The 26,003-nt window shown below is 35.1% G+C and overlaps 1 protein-coding gene across 8 annotated transcripts in view; it reads left to right on the top strand.

Annotated features, from left to right (window-relative positions):
- Sox5 (SRY (sex determining region Y)-box 5) overlaps positions 1 to 26,003 on the top strand; it is an 844,441-nt gene that overhangs the window by 623,043 nt on the left and 195,395 nt on the right. For all 8 annotated transcript variants that reach the window (XM_005379086.1, XM_005379084.2, XM_013511607.1 and 5 more), the window contains one exon: positions 18,593 to 18,679. In XM_005379086.1, the coding sequence (XP_005379143.1) occupies positions 18,593 to 18,679 (87 nt within the window). The remainder of the gene's footprint in view (positions 1 to 18,592; positions 18,680 to 26,003) is intronic.

Here is a 26,003-nt window from a genome sequence, read left to right as displayed (position 1 = left end):
ATTTTACCTAGTTACTGATGTATAGGAAGCCCATGGTGGAATTCAGAATTTTATGAATGCAAAGAGAATACTATAAATTTTTCTTAGACTCCTCCTTGTAATTGGCACTGCATATAGCTAAGCCTAGTGGATGTTCAGTAAGTGAAGACCCATGTTGTCATTAGTAAGGACACCCAAATGTGTAAAGTTTTTGTGGATAATGATTGGCTTTAAAAATAAAAGATTGCCATATACTCTATGACTGTGCTGATATACTTGAGATTTGCTTATTTGGTCATTACATTATATATTATAAGTATATAATATGTATTAATTATATATTATTAATATACATGCATGATATTTCCATACATGCATATAGCATGTACTGATCAAACCCACCTTCTCGCTTTCCACACACCCGCATCCCAAGCCCTAGTAGTCACTGTTCTACTTTGAGGTCAACTTTTTTTTTTTTTTTTTAAATTCCACATATGAGGGAGAACATCTGGTGCTTCTCTGTGTTTGGCTTGTTTTCACTTACCATAGTGTTTTTCAAGCCCATTCTGGTTATGGCAAATGACAGGATTTCTTCCCATTCTATGGTTAAAAATGTGTGTGTGCGTGTGTGTTTGTGTACAGTATACACACACTGCTTTTCCTTTAACTTTTCATCCATTAATGTACAACCAAGTTGTTTCTGTGATGTTGGCTAATACGAATAATGATGCAAAGAACATGGACACAATTTCATTTTCTTGGGGTGCATGCCCAATAGAATGCTGGATCATGAGGTGATCCTGCTTTTACTTTCTTTAGGAACCTCTGTATTATTTTCTATAATGGCTGCATCAATCCAGGCCTGCCTTCTCCATACCCTTGCCTATACTCACTGTTTCCTTTATTTCATTGTAGCTATCTCTTCATAGTGGTTTTGGTTTGTATTTCTCTAAAGATAAGTGATTGAGCACTTTTTCCATCTGTTTGCTGGTAACTTTCGTGTCACCTTTGGAGAAATGCTCATTCAAGTCCTTTGCCAATCCCTTAATCTTGTTTTGTCTGTGCTCTTGCTATTGAACTGTATGAGTTCTTTATAAATCTGTGAAATTAAGCCCTTGTAGGACACATGGCTTGTAAGTGTGTTTTGGATTCTGTAGGTTGCCTGTTCCTTTTTTTGATTGTTCCCTTTGATGTGCAAAAAGATTTTAAATTTTAGGTGTTTATTTTTGTGCTACAGCCTGAGCTTTTGGTGTGATAGACAAGAAATCATTGCCACAACCAATGTAATGGGGCTTTCTCCCCATGTTCCTTCAAGGAATTTTGTGGTACCAGCTGTTGTGGTTAAGTGTTTAGCCATTTGGAGTTCTTGTGCTTGGTGTGGGGTAAGGATCCAATTATATTGCATGACATGTACAAATTCAGTTTTTCCAGCACCATTTACTGAAGGAACTATCTTTTCACCATAGTGTCTTTTTTGTTGTACAATATTTATTGGCCGTATAGATTTAGTTTTATTTTAGGATTTTGTGTTTTGTTTCCCTTGTGTATGTGCCTCTTTTATGCTAGTACCATATAGTTTGATTATTATAACTTTGTCATATAATTTTAAATTGGGAAGTCTTAGTTAAAAGTTACCTTGTTTTAGAATTACTTTGGCTCACTCTTTCTTTCTTTTGGTTCCATTCAAATTTTTCATTTCTTTCCTGTTTCTTCAGAGAATTCCAGTGAGACTTTAATAGGGATTACAATGAAACTATATTATCTTTAGTGGTAGGGACATTTAAAAATAGTTCTCATTTATGGGAGTGAAATATTTTTCCACTAATTTGTGACTGTTTGAATCTCTTTCAACATCTTCTAGTGTTTATTGTCTGGGTCAGGAATCTCTATTAAGGAGAAGATAAAATTATTTGTAAAACATCTGTTAACTCCAAGCATGCAATAACAATAAAGGACCAAAAATGAAGGTACCAAAAATTGCCAGCTTGACTACTGGATGCTTGTACCATTTCCCTTATTCTGTTTTTTGAGTTGGAGGGTACTCCTTCACAAACGAGTTGTAGATATTTATGAAAAGTACTTTAAATTCCATTTCTGTTGTCTATTTCCTTCTCAACCTTTATGTATAAAGGTAGGCACCTAGATATTCTGAAAGAACTTTTAGGTCTTTTTGAACTTAGAGAGACACCCATTTTAGTGCAGAAAGCAGGCATATATTTGGGTGCATTTGTAGGCTCTCCTCAAATTTGGGTGCTGCTATGAACTGCCAAATTTGAGAATTTTTTTAGATATCAGGGTAGGTTTAATCAGCCTATTAGTATAAGTAGTGTTTTGGAAAACTGTTGACATTTGGCTACTGTTCTTTCATGAACTGTTTTGTAGTCTTGACAGAAACTTGGTTTGACTTGCAGAGAGAAAGTGAAAGACAGAGAAAGGTGTCTCTATGAAATGCCCCAGAGAGAGGCAGAACCCCTGTAAGGTAACATTTAGGCATTGAGTGTGACACTGTATTAACCTTTTTAATGGATGTATGTAATAAAATGACATGTAAATGGAGCACAAGGGGAGATATGACACTATATCTGGAAAAGGATAAAACAGTTGGTTGAATACTGGGCTATTATAGCAGTTTGCAAACCTTGGATAAACTCAGTCAGCGGTTGTATAATTGGTTATTCAATCCCGACCCTTGTTCACAGCTCAAAGCCAGGAACACTGAGACCTGTTGCCAATTTGAGTGAATATAGTGACTGTACTCGGCCGGGGCCTAACATTGGAGCCAGGCCTTTTCCTGTGGGCTGGTTTCTACCATGTCTGGGACTGGCTCGGTGACAGTGGGTCTTTTGTTGTGAAAGGCTGGCTGGTGCTCCCCTCCTTTGCAAAATGTCTAACAGCTACACAAATATAAGAAAATAGGAAAAGGGACTTACTGTAGCTTTTCTCTTAGTAAGTTAATGTGGAATTATTAGTTTTCCTTTCTCCTCTACCCCCTCCCTTTTGGTGGGGGGAAAGTCTGAGTTAAGTAAATTTAAAGAGTGATATAAAAGCCGCTTCCAGATAAGAATTAAGCCTTGGTATTCTCTGATCAGAATACGATACGTAGGGAGAAATTTATAGTAATTTGATTCACAAAAATGGATTTTCTGGGTAAGGTATTTTTATTTTTCCTCCTTTCTCCTATGAAAGTTCATGTACTGAGAAGATTGCTTTTACTGAATATCTCCACTCTGACTTAAAGAGGTAACATGTTTAGAAACCTGTTACACATTTAACTTTGTGAAACAAAGCACCCCACCTTCCCTACCTAAACACCCTGGAGAGAGGCCAGCAGACTAACCGCTTACTGTTTCTAGTCTAGTAAAAACTTGAGAAATAAATCAGTGACGATTTTGACTTGAGTACATGGGATAAAGAATGCCCAGTCCTTTCACAGTGCCCAATTCATAAAGGAATCTTTAACGAGCTTGTAGTATTTGCCAGTTAGGTGCTGCTTGCTGATAGGATGACAGTTCCCAGCTGCAATCAATTATGCTTCCATTATTTCTGTTGTTTAAACATGCCTAGGAATACCAGTGCAGAGAACTTCACAAAATGCCTCAATTCCAAAACAAAGTAAAGAGCATATTTAAACAAAAAAGAAAACAACAACTCCCTGAAACGGGATTTTGTTTTTCCTGGGTACTTTTAATAATCGCCTTGACACCCTCATCCCCTTCCGGGTCTCACCTAACATACCAGCGTTCATAAAGTCACACATACAACTCATATTGTTTGCTTGCATGCAGGGTTGCAAGTCAATCAGTGACTGCTGGGGTCATAGAATATAAGGGGCAACAGTACTTTTTGGCTCAGTTATAGCCCTGATAATTCAGGGTTTTTGTTTTGCATTAACTGAATCATCTCCTGCTGGGAGGGGTGGGTTCCTAAATATTTTTGACTATATATCAGTAAAAACAATTTGGGGGCTAGAAGATGGTGGTCTGAGGGGACAGTAGATAGGAGTTTCTGGAATAGACAAGGGAAAACGACGGAGCTGGATCTGAAAGCAAAAGAGGACAAAGTAAAAAGTAGCAATTTTTTTTCTGAATAGAAAATTAATCACTGCGAAAGGACTAGCTATTGTGAAGCCAACATAAGAATAGAGAGAGCATTTAACTTGAAATATATGAGAGAAAGTACTATAGAAACTCCAGCAGAGGCCTGTAATGGAAAATACACCTGGCCATCTCATTATAAGTACATCCCTGGGAGCCGAGTGTTATGAGCATTCGTAAGAAGGTGGTATTATAAAAAATTGATTATAATCAAGCTTAATGTATTTAGGCTTAATAAACGTATTGTACGGTGGGAGTGGGTATCATGGCATAATGGAGACCTCTTAGCACTGCCTTTCTTATGAGCATTGTGTTTCACCCTGTTGATCTTCAGAGGCCTTTACTGCCTGATGCGAAAGCAGGAATTTTTATCAGTAAAGAGAAGATCACAGAGTTGTACATTACCCCCTATTAACCCCAGAAAATATAATTCAACATATATCTTATCACCTTAATCTCCCAAATATTCTTCCAGTGTACTGTGTAATACAATATTGTATATAACAAACAGATGTCTCCCCTAGGTCACTGTTTGTAATTTAGTAAATTGTAGGTGTCCAAGTTGAGAGCCTAGAGCTGCCGGTAAAGAATGAATGCTTGAGATGCCTCATTAATTTAATGTAGGTAAGAGGCTGGTGGGCTTAAAGGATTTGGTAGTAGCCCCATAGAGAACTCCCTAAATGTAATTCAAATAGAGTAGAATAAACTTTTTTTTTTTCCTCTTACTTTTCCCCCTCCATGCTGTGAGACCTCGCTGATCATTATTTTGTAGGCACTTTATTTGTCACAACAACAGAAAGGCTGAAATATGTATGAAAACAAGAGTTTCAATTAAACTCAAATCAAGTATTTTTTTAAAGTGCTGGTTTTCAGTTTTTGTGCAGCTCTGTTTGGCATCGAGCTATTCACATTTTGGGGATTTGGCTTCGCTGCTTTAAAATTTCTGTGGGTGCTGCACTACAAGCTGAACAATTTGCTGAGAAAGAAAGAGAAGCAACTCAAGTTCTACATCTAGAATTATGGACTGAAGTAATAAATTGATGTATACATATATAATAGGAAATCTTGTTATAATGGGAAACCTGGTTAGATTGTGAATGAACTTTAATGTAATTTATACATTTTGCAAATATTCTGGTAAAGAATTTAATCTTCTCATTATACAAAGTAATTTCTCTTTTGTTCTTTGATAACTGCCATGTAACAATGATGGTTTTTCTTTATGTCTTTAGAGAGAGAACGTGTCTTTTATTTCTTAATCTCATAAAGATATATTTTAAGTCAGTAATATATCTTTCAGTGTTGATCTCTTTCAAGTAGTAAAAATCTGTTTTGATGTTTGCAAATCTATTGCAATAAATTAAATTCATAGCTTATGAAATGTCTTACATTAAAATATGTGCCTTGTACAATTTAAAATATGAGCATCACAGCTGCCATACTTAGAACTATTTATTTGGGTTGCTTGTACTTAATTGAAGAACTCAATCTCTACTTCTGAAACACCTTGCAAAAATGATTCAAATATGTTTTTCCAATTCATCACAATTAGTAGGTACATTTTATCTGAATCTTCTTCCTAAAAGAATTGTAAGAATTTTTCCAATTATTTGAGAACACTGAGGTCTGTTTGAGTCTGCCGTGTTGAGGCCAGTGTTCAGTCTGAATAGGAGACCTCATGTCTTATAACAGAGGCCTTGTATGAGTGAAGTGCTCTGCACATCTCTCTGGGAACTGCACCACAGGTTCCTGGGGGTTTCCATATCCCTTGGGGAAAATTCCCAGGAGTATAAACACCTTTGAGTTTCTAACATATGGACCACAGATTTTCAAGGCTTTAAAATAGACCATTCTCAAGTTTGTAAAAACTTGCTCTCTGACCCATAGGTCAGAAAATTGGGTGGTCTTTTATTTTACTTGAATTTACCCATCCTTTTGAAATGAAATACTGATCTATATCTTAATTTTTAAACTGCTGATTTTTCATTGTACTTCACCAAAATCCCTAGGCTATTTTAATAAACTTTCTTCTGCTTTTCAAAATAATTTTAAACAAATCATTAGGGAAACAAGAAATAATCATAGTATGGTGAACATCCTTTAAGCCCTCCCCACATGCACATACTTTTCTTTCTTAGATACATTTCTCATGAGGAGTTAAACTCAAGTGATATACAAACTTATGTCAACTATAATAGATAACTGTGTCTGGGAAAGAGATTTTGGTGATGAAATCTATGGATCAGTATCCTTAGTTATCATTACATATGAGAATCAGACTTTTCAATTATACTTCTCCAGAAAGTTAAGCACAGGAGCAAAAAAGAACGTGCAACAGTACCATTTCTCTTAACTACATTGTATTGTCCTTGCCAATATGTAATCATCCTCTAATGCTTATGTATCATGCTTTTTTCTCTCAGTTTATTAGGTCGAAAACAGAATGAGATGGATGTTACCAACCAATGTTTTTGAGAGTATATGAAGAAGTCAGATGTGGCTAACCTGTAGAAATGCATCTTAATTAAATTCAAAGTGTAGACAAAGAATTTTATTTTCTACCATAGTACACATTCCAAAATTAATAATTTGTGGTCCTGCCATTCTCTTAAAGATTTTACTCTGAGAATTGCTAAGTAGAAAAGACTTTATCTCATTCATTCTTCTCTGATTTACCAAATTACTTGTAATAGGATTTCTCCCATTCTTCTTTGAACCTACCTACTTCAACTCTTCACCATCAGAGACAATACCCTTGTCATTTTAGTGACATCTCAGGAATCTGTGTCTGCCATTTACATAAACATCTACACCTCGTCTATATGTATGAGATATTATACTGAAGAATATTTACGTGTCCCCCAGCAGCAAAAACCCAAACTAAACCAAATGAAGAGCAACAAAAAAGAAATAGATGTGTTTCTAATGTGTGATCGCATAATTCATGATCTTTTACATAAAATTTAAAGAAGCCTCTTGATCACAATATACCAGTAAATCATTATCTTTATTTAATAATTAAAATATATATGGGCTCCTTGGTTATTCTTTGTTGCATCTCACTTTGATGTTTTTTCATTGGCACTTGAAAGGTTACATTAGAATGAGCTATCAAATAGGAAAGTATTAGAAGATAGTTGAATTTTTTAGTTAATAATGTTTAATTATTGCTCAAATGACAGTATGGTATTAGTGAAATTCTTCTCCTTCCTAAGAAGAATTCAATGAATGCATTCTATGCAAGTCTTATTCACTTGTAAAAATGTTTTAAATTCAATTTTCTAATGGTTAAATAGGGTATTTTATCTTTGTTTTTATTCCCCAAATTGTATTTTTATCAAAGGAACAATGAGGAAAAGTTCATATTCCTGTAGCCCAAAGAGTGTAATGAATCAGATGCTGTAGTGGCCGCTGGAATTTTCTTTTTGTTTTTTTTTTTTTTGTCTTTTTTTCCGGTACCAGGAATCGAACTCACGACCTTGCGCTTGCCAGGCAAGTGCTTTGCCACTGAGCTAAATCCCCAGCCCCTGGAATTTTCAATTTTAAGGCAATTCCCCTGTGATTATGAAAGCTGGGCACACGAAGCCACTACTGCTTTGCCCCTCCATGCCTGGAGAAACACACAGTGCATACTTTTTATTGAATTAATTCATTCTACTATTCTTATCCATATACTGATCTTTTAATTTAACTTTATCTCCCCAGTTTGATTCAGTTATTTTCTTAATTGCGTACAAGATGAGAAATTGGTCCCATATTTGGAAATTATTACCTAGTAGAACTTTTTTATTGCAAGTTCAATTGACAAACAGATTACTTTAGAATTCTTGCTTTATGGCAACACTAGGAGAATTTAGGGGGGAAAATCTATGTGCACAATTATTTCCTCTTCATTAGTGAATTAAATTCCAGTAAAGTACTCTCTCTAATCTTGTTGCAATAAATGAGTCAGGAGCAGAGGAACTTAGTGACCCTGCTTCACACACAATCCCGTCCTTCTTGCTACTTTCTGAAGCAGTTCTAGAAGTCCTCTTTTGCGAGTGTAGTTAGTTGCGTTGTTGTAACAGCCTTGTCCTGCATGAATTCAAAATATTTACCTTGCATGGTCATTTTGTCTTTAGGGAAGAGCCAGAAGTTGCACAGGACCAGGTCTGGTAAGGTGGATGAGGACACACAGCCTGCCTTTCTGCTGGATGCCGCTCAGCAGCAGCATTCGCTTTAATCACTCCTTACAAAACATGCACATAGAAGAGGACTTCCAGAGTGCTTCAGAAAGTGACAAATATGGTGGGATAAGAGTGTTCTACAGGAAGGGGAATATTTTGAGTGGGATTAATGGCAGGATGCCTTTCAGTGTAATAAAATTTCTGAATTTAAGTATTCAGCATATATTTTGATCATGCCTTGTGTTGGTGGATGATAATATCTACTTTTATGTACACTGCCATTATCATTAAAAAACACTAAGGGCTCTGGTGATACAGGAAAAGTAAAAGCTACACTCTGTTTTCACCTTTTTTATCCAGTTGTTTTTTAAATTTTTTGTTTTATCTGTTTTTATATTCTTTATCTTGCACATTGTAAATGGAAGCAGTTTTTATTTTTTTATTTTAAAAAATAAAAGAATGAAAACATATTAACGAACACACATACATTTACAGAATACCACAAGAACAATAAAAGCAATCCTGAAATTCAGATAAGGTGATAGGAAATTAACAATGGTTGTTGTATTATATATTGATTTCTTGAAAGTGGTTACTCAGGAAAACAAATAGAGATGCATAAGATTGGTCAAATAATTAATCATTAACTGTTCCTTTCAATATGAAAGTACTTTTTAAAGGGAACTCTTATAAATTGGCTTTGGCTTAGAGATTCTGTTATTGCTTTGCTTTGCTTCTGTGCATTCTTGGGAGCCCCAGTGCACTGTAGCAAACATATGACTGCAGGTTTGTGTGTAAGCTTGTGAACATTAGAGATAAAACTATTGTATTTTCTCATCTAAAATTACTCTTTAGTTGACACAACCCAAAATTCATGAAAAGGTTATGAGAGACCAAATATAACAAGTTGTTAAGGCAGATGGACTACTTTGGTTGAAAAGACCATGTGCAAATTTTGTGACACAAATTTTAAAAAATCAGAGAATATTTTTCTTGATTTTAAAAATCTGACTTTATGCATGTATTAGGATATAAAAATATATAAGTTGAATTATAACAAACATCTGAACTATTCAACTACCTGCATATCACAATTCCTGATTTACCATATGAATCATACCAGTTTTTATTGTTCCTTTCTTTTCAGGCATCTGGTAGGCTGAGACTGAGATTTGAGTTCACATATGTTGTGATAGAGAAGACTCAAGCTATGTAGTGCTTTAGCATCAGGCTGTATGCGTTTTAATTCTCACTTCCAGTGGTAAAACATTCTGTCAGATTTTTAAAGTATTGGACTTCTTATTCTAATGTATGTTAAATGATTTTCTATTTCTGTACTTTGTATATCTTCATTCTCTTCTCTACTACCTACTTTCCCAATTTTGAACAACAACAATATTCTACAAATATGACCATTCATTTTTATTTTCAGCGTGCTTTAGATATTTAATTAAATGGATCATTATGTATATATACTGTTTATAGCAGTGACTTGAACCATTTATAATTCAAATATACATTTATTTAACTCTTTTCCTAAATATTTCAGAGGTTATGTGTAGTTTGTTTAGAACTATTCATTCTTATCTTCACTAAGATGTGTTTTTTTTAAGCTGTTTTAAGGTTTTCCTCAGTTTTGTTAGTTTGTCTTGTGAAATGAAGACCTTATTTGTTTTAAATATTTCTGATTCTCATTACCTCATACTATATAATTTAGTTCTTAGGACATCTTTTCTATTTTCTTGGGTATATACATATAATGCATATATACATATAATGCATATATAATGAGAACATACTATTTAAAATGAAATATACAGAAAGTAAAAGGCTTATTATTACTTATCTAAGAAAATTGCTTATTTGATGGATTTAATAAAATAGTCACAAAAATCTTCTATAAGAATTTTGATTTTATTTTTTATTTATTTATTTATTTATTTTATTTTTATTTTTTGGTTTTTCTCTGGTACCGGGAACCGAACTCATGACCTTGCGCTTGCCAGGCAGGCGCTTGCTAAATTGCAATACTTGCCGCTGAGCTAAATCCCCAGCCCCCTGATTTTATTAATTGACTAATATGTTTGCATCATAAACATCTTTGCTCCTGATTTTCTATTAAGTTGCTTTTGCTTTTCTTTTCTATCCCTCCTTTCTTACTAAGCCTTTTGCTTCTTCTCATCAGTCTGATCCTTCTCATCATAACTAAAGGTCAGAACTTGATTCCCATCACTCCGCCCACTCTTCCTGACATCATAAATTATTCAGATGTGAATGAACAGTGTTCTTACCTGTGCACTTCGTCAAAAAGGTCTTATGCAAGGGTCCTGTACTCTCCCAGTTTTATTAAGTGAAAATGTTTTGCTGTTGGGGGTTGGGGTAAGTGAGCAAAGATAGCGGACAAGGCTATCGCACTAATAAATAAAATTAATAACTGTTAGTGTTGGTTGAGTGGTCCTGGGAAAAGAGTTCTACAAAACTATTTGTTGTTCCCTTTGACTTGTCAACACCGCTGGCTTTTAAAAAGCTTTAGATATCACTGAAGATCTAATAGAATCTTTGGAAAATTAGAAAGACAACTGAAAACCAAGCATTAAAACAGAGGTTCGTTGGGTCTATCTGTAGTGTGTGTGCTGTTTCGGGACATCTCATGCTTGAGCCTAGTGGAAAGGACCCGTTTCCTACCCCTCGTACTACTGTACCCCTCTCTTCATGATAGACAACCGAGAAAACTAATAGTGGATTATTATGAAAATCAGTCTGGGTAGAACTGTTGTCCTTGGTTGAAGTTCTTGCTTATAATATAGGTAATTTTATTTTGGAAACAGTTTTCTTGAATTGCTATATACTAAACTGAGGGTGTAACATAGTTGACATTTTTAGGATATGACTATGTGGCCTGCACTATTTTAAATGCTTTGCATAAATTAATTATCTCAGCAAACATAGAATAAGTGCAGTTATTATCCTCTTTTCAGGTGAGTAAATTGAAGCGTAGAGAGGTTAAATTACTTGCCAAACATCACAAAAAAAGTAAGTGATGGAGTCAGGTTTTATGATATTAAATTATTATTTTTTATGTTTAGTAATAAAACACAAAGGAGATTTTGTTCCTGAGGAATTACTCTTTGCAATTACTTGGTGAAGTGCTGCCCTCAAATACCTTGTGGTATTTTTGCTGGGATCTAATATTTGAAACAAAAACAAAACAGAGTTTGAGTCTATTTAAGAAAATACAGTTACATTCCGAGAGATGGAGTGGATGAAGTGATAATTTATCACTCATGAATTATCTTTTAATGGAGGATTTTATGAAAAAAAGATAGAGCTGTCTTGTAAAGAACATGTAGAAAGTTTACTGTACTAATTATGCCAGATTAATCATGCACAAAAAATATTCTAAAACATGAGACAGTGTTGGGTGTAACTGAACAGGTGTTTTAATTGTATCATCTGGTACAATAAGAAAGTTTAAGCTTATGACTAATGATTTAGGTATAGCTCATTCCAAAAACTGATTGCACCTTAAACATTTCAAACCCTGAGTCAGCCAAAGACATTTTTTTCTGATAAAATTCTTATTAACTTTCAAGTGGGAATAACAATTATTTGGCAATGTTAACAGTATTTCTAGAGCTTATTTCACTTGAGGATAATTACATGGAAAAGTAAGACTTACTGAAATCTTAATGGTTTGGAATCTCAGATGTGTGTCTATTGTGTGTTGTAGTATGTACAATTTTAACATTTCCTGGAAAACCTTGGTATTTCCACAGGAGGACAATCTACAGGACCTGGCTAAGCAGACTGTTTCAGGATGTTCTGGTCTTTAGCATCCAAATAACTTTCTAGATATATGAAAGTGTTTATTATCTACCTTGTATCAGAACTCCCATATACGGAGGCAGGAAGATCATAATTGGGGCCCAGTTTGGGCTTCTTAGTGACTGAGCAAGACTATGTCTCCAAACTAAAAAGGTTAGAGATGTAACTCGGTGTGAAGGCCCTACATTAACTCTCCAGTACCAAAAACCAACCAACCAACCAAAAAAAAACCCAACAACCACACCAAAACCATGTATTGTCTATACCTGTAGCTGTTGTCAGCAAGAGTTGAATTCCTACCGGTATGATTTCCAGATTTATCCCACTTGTCCCTTTAAAAATAAACATCTTTTCCTTACTTCAGAAATTTAATAATGACACATTGAGTATTGAATTACAATTCCCTGTCTGAAGAAAACTATACTTGGCGTAATGCACTAACTCGTTTTTATTCTTTAGTTTCATGGGGCTGTCAGGTGAAAGTCTCCAAGAGCAGAATATTAAGTTAATAGGACCTACTTTTAACAGGAGTGCTGTCCTATAATTATTAAGTAGAACTTGATGAAGTGATTAACATGAAGCCAAAGTGTTATTTTTCAAATATTGGGCTCTTTAATGAAGGAATCAAAAGTAAACAAAACAAATGGAGCACTTGTAGCACAGGTATGTGGTACTGTACTGAGAGAACATTGAACTGAGAATTATGCTTCAAGTTCCTGCCTTTACCCTTAACTAGATTTGTGATTTTGGGGCAGGTTATTTCAGCTAATTTATCATTTGCAGCCTGTAAAATAAAGAGGTCTCCGTAGGCCACTTGTTACCCACGTTGAACCAAATAGTCATCAGCAAACACTCATTTCCTCAGTGAAATATTTGAAGAACATTGTATAATCCATAACTCCCTTAAAGACTGGCAGTCTGTGAAGAACTAAACATATCTCATTTCTGAAGAAATGAAACTCCAAATCTGTGTACGAAAATTAGATTGACACAACAATGGAATGCTCTATTTTGTTTTAGCTGGACAAACCATTTATTGAAGTCCAATAAATGTTTTGGTAAATTATTTTTACAAAATGCACATCTAAATGATCTGTAAGGGTTCTTAGCTTGAAAAACATGATTCTATGACATCAATAATCTATCTATGCTTTTATTTCCTGACTTTAGAGAAAGAATTGGTATATTTTGAAATTCAACCATATTATTGTTTCTTCCACAAAAACTACTTCCACTCATAAATGTGTGCATCACCTGTGTCTAGCATAATACAATTTAGTTTCAGCTGCAAAATTAAAGTACAAACAATGGCAGATTTATATGACCTAACTCTTGGCACTTTTTTTAAAAAAGTCAAATATTACACATATGTCTTTTTTGCTTGCTTGATTTTTCAGTGAGCTCTGCCACAGCAGCTCAAGGGAGATTAAGAGGAAAAAAAAAAACCCTACATACACACAAAGCAAAAACCTGAGCTTGTGTGTAAAGCTACTGCACTGGAGCGAATGTGGTTTAATTCTTGGCACTAGCAGCTTGTTGGAGAATTACAATATGTTGGCATGAGTCTCTAGGTCTCATTGTTCCAGATGAGGGAGTCAGTCTTAAGAGTATTTGGCACTGAAGGGAAAACGGAGCACGAGTTATAGGGAATGAGCAGCCCCTAAAGAAGCAGGATGCTGTTGGAACAATGGCTGGCGCAGGCGGGGGGGCATTCACTGGTGGGGATTGCCATAGGCACTGATGTGAAGAAGCATATGTGAGCCAAAGAAGCAAGGGTGGGAGGGAGAAACGAGCAAATACATCCGAAGGGTCCTCGTGGCCGAAACAGAGGTACCTAAGTAGACTCATCTTAACATTAACGTGTAGGTTAGTAGAGAAGACCTTTCATTTTTTACTAACTTATCTTGTTAACATCTATTTTATTTTCTCTTTTAAAATATATCATTGAAGTTTCCCCTAAAGATACAGATCCTGGAATTAAGCAGATTTGGTTCTGTATTCCATCTGCTCTACTTTCTAGATAAATGATATTGCACAAAGCAAGTTTCTAACCTTCTTTTCCTCCTTCACAAAATGGATGTAATAGCTGTATGTGCTACTGACAAAATTGTTATGTTGAGCAACATTCAGTAACCTGAAATTGAATTGTATACTTATTTTAATATAGGAAGACCTAGTTCCCATTTTGAAGCTAATGGTGATACTCTTTTGCTTGGGAGATTGACATCTCAGGAGAAAGAATGCTCAGGAGAAACTTCAGAAAGGTTTACATTAAGAACACAGCATAGGGGGGCTGGGGATTTAGCTCAGCGGCAAAGCGCCTGCCTGGCAAGCGCAAGGTCGTGAGTTCGGTTCCTGGTACCGGAGAAAAACCAAAAAAAAAAAAAAAAAAAAAAGAACACAGCATAGGGCTGGGGATATAGCTTAGTGGCATAAGCAACTGCCTGGCAAGTGCAAGGTCCTGAGTTCAATTTGCGGTACCAAAAAAAAAAAAAAAACAAACAGCAGCATAAACCAGGCATGGTGGCGCACACCGGTGACCCCAGCATTCCAGGAGGCTGAGGAAAGGGGATAAAAAGGTCTCCTCTAGCTTGGTTAGCTCAGCCACTTAGAGCGACCCTGTCTCAAAATAAAAAGGGCTTGGGATATAGATCCGTACAAAAGTCCAGGGATCAATTTGAACACAAACAAACAATTAAAAAAAAAAAAAAAAAGAAACAAAACAATACATCATACCTTGACATGAAAATAAAAGATCTAGAGCTTGAACATTTGCAAATGACTATGTATGCAGCATGGTAACATATTCATGGTATAAAATATGATTCCGTGTTTTTTAAAACATCCTTTTACAAAATTGTTTAATAGGTAATTGTTATCTCTTTGCTCTATAAATAGTGAAACAGCACTTATATCATTGTGATAAATTTCACACCTTAGCGAACAGGTGTATTTAAATATTGGGATTTTGCCATTGGGTTTTTTGCAGTTTTAATTGTGAACTGTCTTTGGGATCTTTACTGTTTTCAGAGAAGTTCAATTACTCTTCATCTATTGTGATCATTATCCTGACATTGTTTCTTACCCTTTGTTTAGGGTACTACCTGTATAAGCAAATTGAAACTGTAGCAGGTGGTAGACTATGGGATGTGGATTTGTACACTCTTGATTTTGCAGAAATTCAGATAGAGAGGTCAAGTAGGTGAAATCACGTACATATACCCTCCACCCCCACGCCACCCCATGCCCTAGCCCTCTGATGTGAGTCTTGGTGATGCCTTTGGTTGTTTGACTTACAACACAACTTTCCGGCCACATATAAGTAAATCAAAGCATTTCCTTGTGTCCCTCTGTAACTATTCATAGGTTTTCAATAAATTGTGTAGTGTTCTAAAATGCAATATCGTCTAATTGGACTGCATTTTGAAGATCATGAAAATTATTAAAAACAAATCACACCTTTTAATCTCATAGTTGTACTCCTATCAACATAATACCCTGAAAAGCTTAAAAGTTTATCCTGGGGCCTGGGGATTTAGCTCAGCGGTACAACGCCTGCCTGGCAAGTGCAAGGTCATGAGTTCGATTCCTGGTACCAGAAAAAAAACAAAAACAAAAGTTCATCCTGAAATTTTTCCTTCATTCATCCAGTGGTGAAGTTAATAACAGTAGTTTTTCCTACTTCCCAGAATTGTTTTGCAGATTAAAGTGTGTGTGTGTGTGTGTGTATGTGTGTGTAAGAGCAGAGATTTTGAAATCCAATAGGTTGAACTTATTTCCACACTGGGCAGATATGACATCTTCCTAAATGTTGTTTTTTTAAAAAAATATGAGTAGGTATATTAACATATAATTCAGAATATGATTGTGAGATGTTTCAAATAGTATGTGTGAAGGACCTAGTATACTGCATGACACTTGGCCTTCAAGCTGGTAGCTTTCATTATCATTTCATTGTGTATGAGGGAGATAAATCTAAAGGACAAAAGTTCAGGACCTTAATTCTTTCGATTTCATCATGTGAAAACCTCAGACCAGTCCATTTCTGTGTGTGTGTGTGTGTGTGTGTGTGTGTGTGTTTAACTTGTAAATACATATAATAACACACTGAGTCTTCAGTTGTTTGCTGTGATTAAATGAGAGAATGAACAGGTAAAGTGATCCAGCAGGTTCGTGGCACATAGGCTGCCGAATGCAAGTATTTGAACCTGAATTTAATGCACAGACCTCATCCTTACTTACGTATTAGTGTCTTCACTCATCCACAGACATGACAACCCTGAGTAAGATCTGTCTCTGCTTCTACTTTTTCCAAACAACTTGATCTTAAATAAGTTACTCATTTTTCTACAGCATATCCGAAAAGTTGAGTACTTGAAAAAAGTGGTTGTGCACTCTCCTAATAGTACTTAATAAAGAGGCCAGGGGTGTTCTGCAGGTTTCAGAAATCTCGTGGCTGTTTCTTTAACTCTGCAACTTAGAAAAGTTCTGTTTCTTTAGGAGCACACTACGGTGAATGTTTTGTCTAGCTGCAGGAAAAAAGCTTTGTCATGGACTTTGCAGACAATAGCTTTAAAAGTAAAATGGTCTGCTTTTGGTGCAGGGAGGTTCAGGGGCGTATTGTTAGCACACAATGGATTTGTATTGCTGCATTCCTGCTTTGCAAAGGTTTGTTAGCTTTTAATGACTGACGGTACTCTATTGCAAATAGCATATTGGCTGTGCCCTGTTTACATGCTACTCAAGAATTTTTGTAGAGTGCTGGAAAAAAGAAACAGTGGTGTTTGTTTGACCTACTCTGATAAGGTTTAAGAAATGCTTTTGCTCACAAAGTGTTTACTGGAAATGTAAAAAACGTTGGAAATCTGTGCAGTAGTATTTTTCAAGTTACCTTTAAAGCCTCGGAGACCAGAAATATTGGTTATGATATGACTGTTTTGTTACTCACAGACTTGCCATTGTCATTTTACAAACAATGGAATAAATGGGGATACTTTAAGAGAACATAAAAGTAAACTCTTCATTATCTTTTTATTCCTTAAATGTGAAACATCGGTATATACATGTCATGAAAAAGGAAAATGATACTTTTTACACAGTCCGTGGGTAAAGCTGTACATGGTAGTGTGGTGTGCATTTGTATATTTGCACATATATGTTAATATGTGGGCTCTGCAAAGCGGTATTCAGAGCTTTTCACCATCTTAATTTCCTTATGTGTTTGACGTCTGAAAACAAAATATTCAAGGCATTGTGCCCCTGCTTTGTTGAAAACTCCATGCAGGCTTTGTGACTGTGATAACTGATGGTTGTTAAAATAAGGTCCTGAAAAAAGTCCATGGCATTAACCAAAGATGATGATGAAGACTTCTTAAAATGCACGTTACTGTGGGGAAAATTAACCAGTTTCTAATAATCTTATGGTCTCTAGGACAGACGGTCCCTTTGATAAGTTAACATGTACTCCCTTTATGCTCTTAGTAGGGGGTAAACAAATGCCTGAACAAACACAAATACACATAAACACCAATGTGCAGAATGGCTGTGCATGTCTTAGATCCAGATAATAAGTGTGGGTATTGTTATTTAGATGGAGCATACTGGGACACTTTTAGTACACTCCATTTTCTAACTGAATGCAGTGCTAATAGTGGGATTGAAAGCCATTGTAATTGTGTACCCATCTAAATGCTGACAAGAATATACAATTACATTGTTTGGAGCTGAGTTTAATGTTTGGGAGTTTTATTAGCATTTATATTTACTTATACATTAAAATTCCGCACAAAAGAAGAGGTCAAAGCCATGTTGTGTATATAAAAAAAAAAAAACAAATACCAGACTAAAGCATAGCCTTGGTCTCTAAAATGTGTGTGTCCTGACCCAACACAGGGCATTTTAAGAGTATGATACAAATCTGCAATAAGCAAATAATAGGTTTCCATTATAGGCACGATTCACTTCTCTAGATTTTGCCATCTTTTTAAACCTTTTTTTTTTATATCAACTTTTTTTTTTTAAATGTTCACGGTACTGGCAAATCTTACCACAGTGCGCTTACTACCACACGATGTTAAACACGTATTATAAAGTGGATGTAATTGTAAACACACAGAGGGATATAATTACATGTAGCAGATTTAAGAGCTAATTCTTTGCCTTTTTTAACTCTGCATTTTAACAACATAATTATTTTTTGACTGCAGACTAACACCCTGAAATTGACAAGCATCCATTATAACAAGAATTTGTTCACCAAATTGAAAAACAATGAACTGCAGGTTTATATGTACCCATTGTCATAAAGAATTAGTATGGCTTTGTTCCGCAAGAGGAGAAAGCTAATGATTTTGAAACAGCAGGTGACAAAACACATTCTTTTTCCCTCCCCTGTTATCAGTTTGTTGATGAAGTCATTATGAACTGGGGCCAGGATAGGGATGGCCTTATTTTTAGCAGATAGACTTTTAATGAGCCCCATTGTAAACACAGTCATTTTGATTTGCTTATATTTTTTTCTTTACTTAGAAACTCCCAGTATTGAAAAACTACTCTCAAAGGACTGGAAAGACAAGCTTCTTGCAATGGGATCAGGGAACTTTGGCGAAATAAAAGGTAATGTGCATATAGTGATTTTGATCCAAATGTGCGGAAATGAAGGTTGACATTTAGAAATATTAACGGTGAGGCAATACTTGTGCCCCATCCCTTTCTCCTGCATGAATTGTCTATTTTAGATCTTTCTAGCTTGTTATCAGTATTCTCATTTTCTGTTTGTTTGTACCTTTTGAATGGTATGTTGTTTTGAGGAGAATAACTCCACTAGATTTTTAATATGCTTTGATTTTTTCTCCTTTTTAAACTTAAACGACTTACTTCATATGTAGAAATATACCCACAGAAACATTAACAATTGCATCTTATAAAATAATTGTATATGTCTTACATATTGGAAATGTTAATGTACATATTCTGTAACTGAAACCAGAAATGATTAGTGGGGAGATATAATAATACCTATCAATAATGCCTATCAACAAGGGTGGTGTGCTTGCTTTGATTTTATTTGAATCAGCAAGTATTCACAGCAATGGAAAATTTTATATGGACTACAGAAAATACTGAATATTCATATCTTCACAAACTTCTACTAACAGCAGAGGGAGAAGATTTGATTCCTTCACCTAGAAATAGAAGCAAGTGAACCTTTCATTTAATTTAAAAGTGAGTTTTCTCAGGGCCTGATAGCATACATTTCCTGTTTGTTGCCAATAGGACAGTGATTCTAAGTTCTAAAGTAAGATTAATCTTGAGAAATTCAGATGCTTGGTCCTTCATATTAAGATTTTTAGTTGTGTTATTGTATTTATTTTCTTGTAGATGCTAACCATATATTTAAAAGATCGCTAGGTTTATATTAATACACATGTAGAAATGTAAGTAACCTTTTTGCATAGGCGTGTCTGTAAGGGCTCCTCCAGTGAGAGCAACTGTCTTTCTTAAAATTCTACTGCATCTCAGTGTCCTGGAGCAAAGCAAATCATTCATCTCCTCAGAAAGTTTGCTCTGTGTGACATTCACGTCTTGATATTTGAAAACTTCCACAAAACGTTTCAATAATTCATTTATCCAGTCAAATTGTTTAGAATTACATATATTCAGAGTGTGATGAATGGTAAGTGAATGATGAGTAAATGATTTCTAATCAATAAATCCACCGATCAAAATCTACCATGGAGTTATTTAAATGACTGTCAGTGAATATGCCTCAAAGAGACGAAAGACAAAGTTTAAGGAGAACCAGGAAGTTTCATTCTGGACTGTAGCAGGTCTTTCATCTTATTCTGATGGATTTTAACCCATTTGCACCTGCACCACAGCCTGTATCCTGCCAGGCGCTTTATTCTCCGCTGACCTAGGTAATAACTAAGAGTGGAGGAAAGAGGACGGCCGTTCCCGAGCCTTGTGATCTCATTCCATTGGAGGACAAACATTTTTTCCCTCCCTGGTTTTCCTTCACAAGTCCAACTTAAAAGCAGCCACAGCAGTGATGATAAGCTTAGAGGAAAGAGGCTCAGCTGTCCTTTCAGGCTTGCCTGGGGGCGAGTTTAGGAAGCTACAGTACGATCACAAAAGAAGTTTCTGTCTTTAATTTTGAGTTTTTTGAGCTTCACATTCAGAGCACAAGTTTGGTTATTGTCCTCTGGTTCTGTTCAAAAAGCTGTTTTTAGATGCATTTTAAAAGCAACTGTAGGTCTTTCTTCTGTCGGGGGCATGGTTATTAGGTGCTCCGCTCAGGTTTGGCAGTAAACTGGAAAAAAAGTGCAGGGTTACTTTTCCTGCCGACTGCCCGTGACAGTTGCAATTACTACCCATTGTTCATAGGTGGCTAGAAAGTGCAGAGGATACAATAGTGGGTTGCCCTCTGGGGGTAAGTGAATTTGACTTAAAGGTTCTTGGGGGGTCAGGCACGAAGATTATGCAGTGCCCAGGAATGCAGCTTTCTTGACACCTCAGAAGAATTTAGACAGGAACAATAGCTTAGTTGTTTCGGCAGGTATTTTTTTAGGAGGCCAGTAGAGGTGTAAGCCTAATGTACTAGTTACTGTATTTGATTTGGAGAGGGCAGGGTAAGTGAGTGCTTCTTTTTTAAAACACAAAATGTGAACTTTTCTGAATTACCAAAGATCAAGAACGATCATTTAAAATAATGTAGAATCTTTGCTTATGTAAGGATGTTTGTACTTTTTCAGTATTTAGTTGTATCCTTGTGGATTGAAACTTTTTGTGTCCTTCTACTGTGGTCATTTTTCATTTTACTTGTAATTAGTTCCAGGAAATAAGAGAGGAGAAAACAGGCAGACAGAAAGACAGACACCCTTCCTGGATATTTAAGACGATAGCCAAACAAGCCTGACCTCAGTTTTATGTACTGATTCTATGTTGCTATTTTCACGGCATTTCGATGAATATTGGAATCACAGCATAGAAAGGGTTGAGAAAGTGTTTCTTAATAATATTCAAAAAGTAAATAATAAACTTTTAAAAGAATTAATCAATAGAGTTTGATTTGGACAGTTTAGCTATCCGTAAATAGTTGTCATCCCCATTCAAAGTCAGTCTCACTTTTTAAGAAACAATATCAGTCACTAAAGGTCACTGACTTCTAAGAGCATAAAATTATTTTTCGTGTTAGATTATTTTGCCTGTTAGCATATGTACTCTGGTATTTTGGAAATGTGAAGTAATTAGGTTTTAGTTCTGTCAGAAATAACCTTCTAAGGGGACTGGGGATTTAGCTCAGCGGCAAAGTGCCTGCCTGGCAAGCGCAAGGTCCTGAGTTCAGTTCCTGGTACCGGAGAAAAACCAAAAAAAAAAGAAATAACCTTCTAAGAAACACACAAATAAGGCAGTAGATCCAGTTCTGCGAAACAAAACAATTTGACTCCAAGATATGCCAACAGCAAACAGTCAGTATATGCTATAAACTGATGAGCTGCTTGCAGGAATTGTGTGCTGTTTTTTTCTTTTCTAATCAGCCATATTGTGTAACTGGCTGGTTTACAGTTTTGTGATCGTATTTGTAGCAGAAGCATTGAGCAATGGTGGCATGAAAGGTGAAGAAATTTCACTTATAGTTTAATAGTTCCTGAGAAGTGGGGAAAACTGTGATTGTACACTAGTTGCCAATCACTAGTGCCACACACTGTGTCACCTAGCATGAGATTCCATTACACTGAAGGTCACTGCATTGGTATTTCACCTGAGGCTGCTACCTGGGAAGGCACAGTAGCTTTGACTAGTCTAAACAATTCATTGTTTCTCAACAAAGCAATTACAAAACAAAACTTGTGTTTTTGCAGATTTAGTATTTACTTACAGAATTATCACAAAAATGTCTGCATACATACTTCTCTTAGTTATCTCTATTTTGGTAAGGTTATAAAAAGCAGAGCATTGTTTGGGAAATTGGCTGTCCAGTTCATTCAGAAAACTCTAGATGATGTTCTCTGCCTGCCTCATTTGAAGACATTTTTTAGAGCCTGGTTTTTTCTTAGCTCTGAGTGGACCCTTGTGACTCTGGTCACAGTTCATGAAGTTAGTCCTGGAAAGCATTATGCTTAATGTTAAGGAAAATGCAAGCTGAGTGCTATACAGTGAGAAAAATGGCTCTTCCAAAAGTCTATAATTTGTTCTGCCTAGAAGATGGGACATACAGGTGAACACAAAATAGCTCTAGAACTATTGATGATGAATTCAAGGAAATAATCCATTCAGCAATGCTATACCCTTGCAGTGCTCATGAATTAAATATGTATGTAGATGCGACACGTGGATTGAGATAGATAATCTCGCAGATGCCATGTAGAATTTTGAGATAAAAGAGATGTAGATTTAGTATGCACCTTGAAAGTGATAAATTCCTTTAAATATCATTAGATGATTTACAAATAAGCAGGCTTAAGACAGGAATCAGATTCCAGTAAGAAATCCTTAGAGTTTTGTCAGTGTAATACACAGAAACTTAAAATTTCCCCAATTCCCTTTAACTTTGAAAGTTATTTTGAACCTATTCTTTTAAAATCCAATAACTATTAAGAAGCGCAGGGGTTGCTAGTGGTAATCTGTGACTATTACATTTGCACATTCACCTAAAACATGTTTATCTGTACGTTTTAATAGAGGGATTAGAAATGTTGAGATTTTCTGTGAATACTGCTGGATCTGAAGTTGGTTCAATACAAGAGTCAACCGTAAGGAAGGTGTATAAGATATAGTCATTTACTTCTAAATAAAGTAAATGTTTATGTTTTTCATCCACTAAGCTAGTTTTATAGCTCCTCTGTAGTGGCTTATGAATCATGTTTTCACTTTTTACAAAAATTTCATAAGAATTAAAGAATACTCTGGCTCACGAAATATGTTTTTATTTTTATTTTATTTTAAAGAAAATAGTAAAAAAAAAACCAATAGCAAAAATACAAACAAAACAAAGGAGTTTAAAAATGATACGAGGTTTCAAACAAAATGATAGGGATTAACAGTGGTTGTTATATTACATATTGTTATCTTCAATGAAGTTGCTCAGATTACCAGATGTAAGAGAAGAAGATTGATCAAAACATTAAAGGGAATGAGAAAATAATAATTTAAAAGAACATTAGAGACAATACAGAGTTTCGCTAGACAGTATTGTAGGAATTCACCAATGGTTGTTATGCTGCAAATTGTCATCTTCACATAAATTGGTCAGATTACCAGATATAAGCATGCAAAATTGGTCAAAATCAGGCCATGAAATATGTTGTTAGAATAAGTTTGGCAATGTCTATAAAACAAAAAAGTAACTATATTTTTTATCAACTAGTGGTTTGCTGTGTTTCTGGATGCCAACTTTCTTATCCTAGAGCACAAACATTATTTGAGATAGGAAGAGGAGGATTTACCCCTTGAATCTCATTGGATGTGTAGTATATTGAGGTTCCAGTACATCAGTCAGGAAGTTTTACCTACTCTGTACTTATTAAGTATAAGACAGTTCAATAATGTATGCTTCAAATATGATGTGATATATTCTATTCATGTACTGAATCTGAATTTTATGCTTCAAAATGCTATCCTCAAAATTTTTCACATTTAAAAATGTGTCATTTAAGTATTCATTTATTTGAGAGGTGAAAATTAAAATAACCACAACAATATTATTTGTGTTCTCATAGATATGTACTCCAAATCTTAATACAGTATCCGGATCATTGGATAATGCAATTAACCTAAAGCCTCTTCCAGCTTTACATTAACATTTAATTAAAGAAGCATCGTGTAGCCAAAACAATTCAGTGTCATGTGACCTTGATGCTTCCTAGTACTGTACTTGTAGAAATCATGACTGCTTTTGGTTTATGTCCTCATCTGATCATTGAAGAAAATCAGGAGAATGCTAGTTATCCCATATCCTTTTGCAAGCATCTTCCATGTAAAATTATTGTGACAAATTCATTGTACTTCAATTTAGCCTGTGAGAACGTTGAGACTCAGATTAATTATTCAAAACCGGATACTTTAGCTAAGGCAGAAGCACTGCCTGATTTTTTTACTTGATGCTTGAAAGTCTGTCTTCAGTAAAATTGGACTGGGTATCTCTAAAACACTTTAAATAAAACTTGGAAACACTTCTAGACTCACCCAAACTGGATAAAGAACCTCTCCCTTTACACCCAAAATATTCTGTGCTTTCATCTGTCCCTAGGACACAATGGTTTTATGTTTAGCCTATTTTATTAAACACAACCTTCCTCCATCGACCACCTAATTTACTGTCATCCCAAAGTTCACAATCCAGTAACTAATTTTCTAATTAAATAACAGATAAAAAATGCCACATTTTAAGGTAACAGTTACTTACTACATTCTCATTGCAGCAAGTGTAATAGGATTTTTAAAATACTTTCTGTATAGTAAACACATAAATAAATAAGTGGATGGGACAGTCTTGGAAGAAGTTCCTAAAATGACACTATCAGGAGGCAAAATATTATAAAACTGTTAGATAGTTCATAGATTATACTTTTTAAAATGGTAAAAAAATGACTTTGACTATATTGCAGAAGTTATAATGCATATACAACTTTTATAATGTCCTAGAAACAAAATATTCAGCTATGGGGCAACAACATTAAGAAGCACAGCTACTTGTTAAGTGATTTATTTCTCTGCAATGGAAGCTACACTTAGAACTGAAAATCCTATGCTAGATACATTTAAATCTATAGCAGGTTTCACCTTGTAGGATATTGAACCAAAAACCACAACACTATTTTCAAATTATAAATATCTTTAAAAGGTAAGAATACTTATAGTTTTAGGAGTATACAAAAAATATCAATTATTTTATCTCAGGCATTTAATATTCCTGGTACCATTTTAGTCGACTCTTAACTTTTGAGAGCTATCAATATTTCAGCAAAGAATACATAGCTGGATTTTATAAAGTTTAATTAAGTTCTTAATGAAAAAGACTAATTCATACCTGTTTGCAAGTTGGATAATCTAACAAATAGTCATTTGAACAACTGGAATGTTACCATTTCCTTTCATCCTTTCAGTAAACGATGTGCTTGTTCTCTCACTGAATGAGGGTCAGTAAAAGGGGTTTGAGTTTTACCTTTAGGATAGCATAGGTTTTTCTTTTTTTTATATAGTACTAGGGACTGAACCTTTTGCACTGAGCCATATCCATTTTTAAAATGTTTTTATGTTTAGTTTTTCTTTTTGAAACAATGTCTCACTAAGTCACCTGTGTTATGGTTGAAATTAGGATGCTTCTGCTTCAGCCCCCCAAAATGTGGTATTACAAGCATGTTCCACCATGGCAATCATTATAGTTTTTACACGTTATGCTTTCAATTCTTTCAGCAAATACATCGAGTCATGTCTTAGCTCTGAAGATAACATAGTAGCCTATGTGGTAAGCAGATGCCTATCCTCCTGAAGCTTACAGTTTAGTGGTAGCTTTTTATCACACAGCACATTTTTTATTTTTTTAACTGGTACATAAAAACATAAAAAAAAAGTATATATCGGGCTGGGGATATAGCTCAGTGGCATAGGAGCTTGTCTGGCAAGCCTGAGGTCATGAGTTCGATTCCTAGTACCAAAACAAAACAACAGCAACAAAAACAAGTACATACCACAACACAGGTTTTTTAAAAGCAGTATTATTAATGAGTTCTAGATGATTCAAGCAAAATAGTAGCTGAAAGCAACAGTTCCATAAAAATTAAATGAACTAGAATCTATCCAAATTTAATACTAATAGTCTAAGAAACAGCAATAATAACCTTTATACAAAACCTAATGGTTAGTATTGTTTTTTTAAAAAAGAATTAAATTTCTAATAATATTTGTAGACAGAAATATTACTTGTAAATCTAGCCCC

Source organism: Chinchilla lanigera, unplaced genomic scaffold, assembly GCF_000276665.1.
Source record: "Chinchilla lanigera isolate Chin_1 unplaced genomic scaffold, ChiLan1.0 scaffold00012, whole genome shotgun sequence".
In the NCBI taxonomy this organism is placed as follows: domain Eukaryota; kingdom Metazoa; phylum Chordata; class Mammalia; order Rodentia; family Chinchillidae; genus Chinchilla; species Chinchilla lanigera.
The sequence above is the reverse complement of the archived record's forward strand: the minus strand, read 5'-3'. Positions and strand labels throughout refer to the sequence as shown.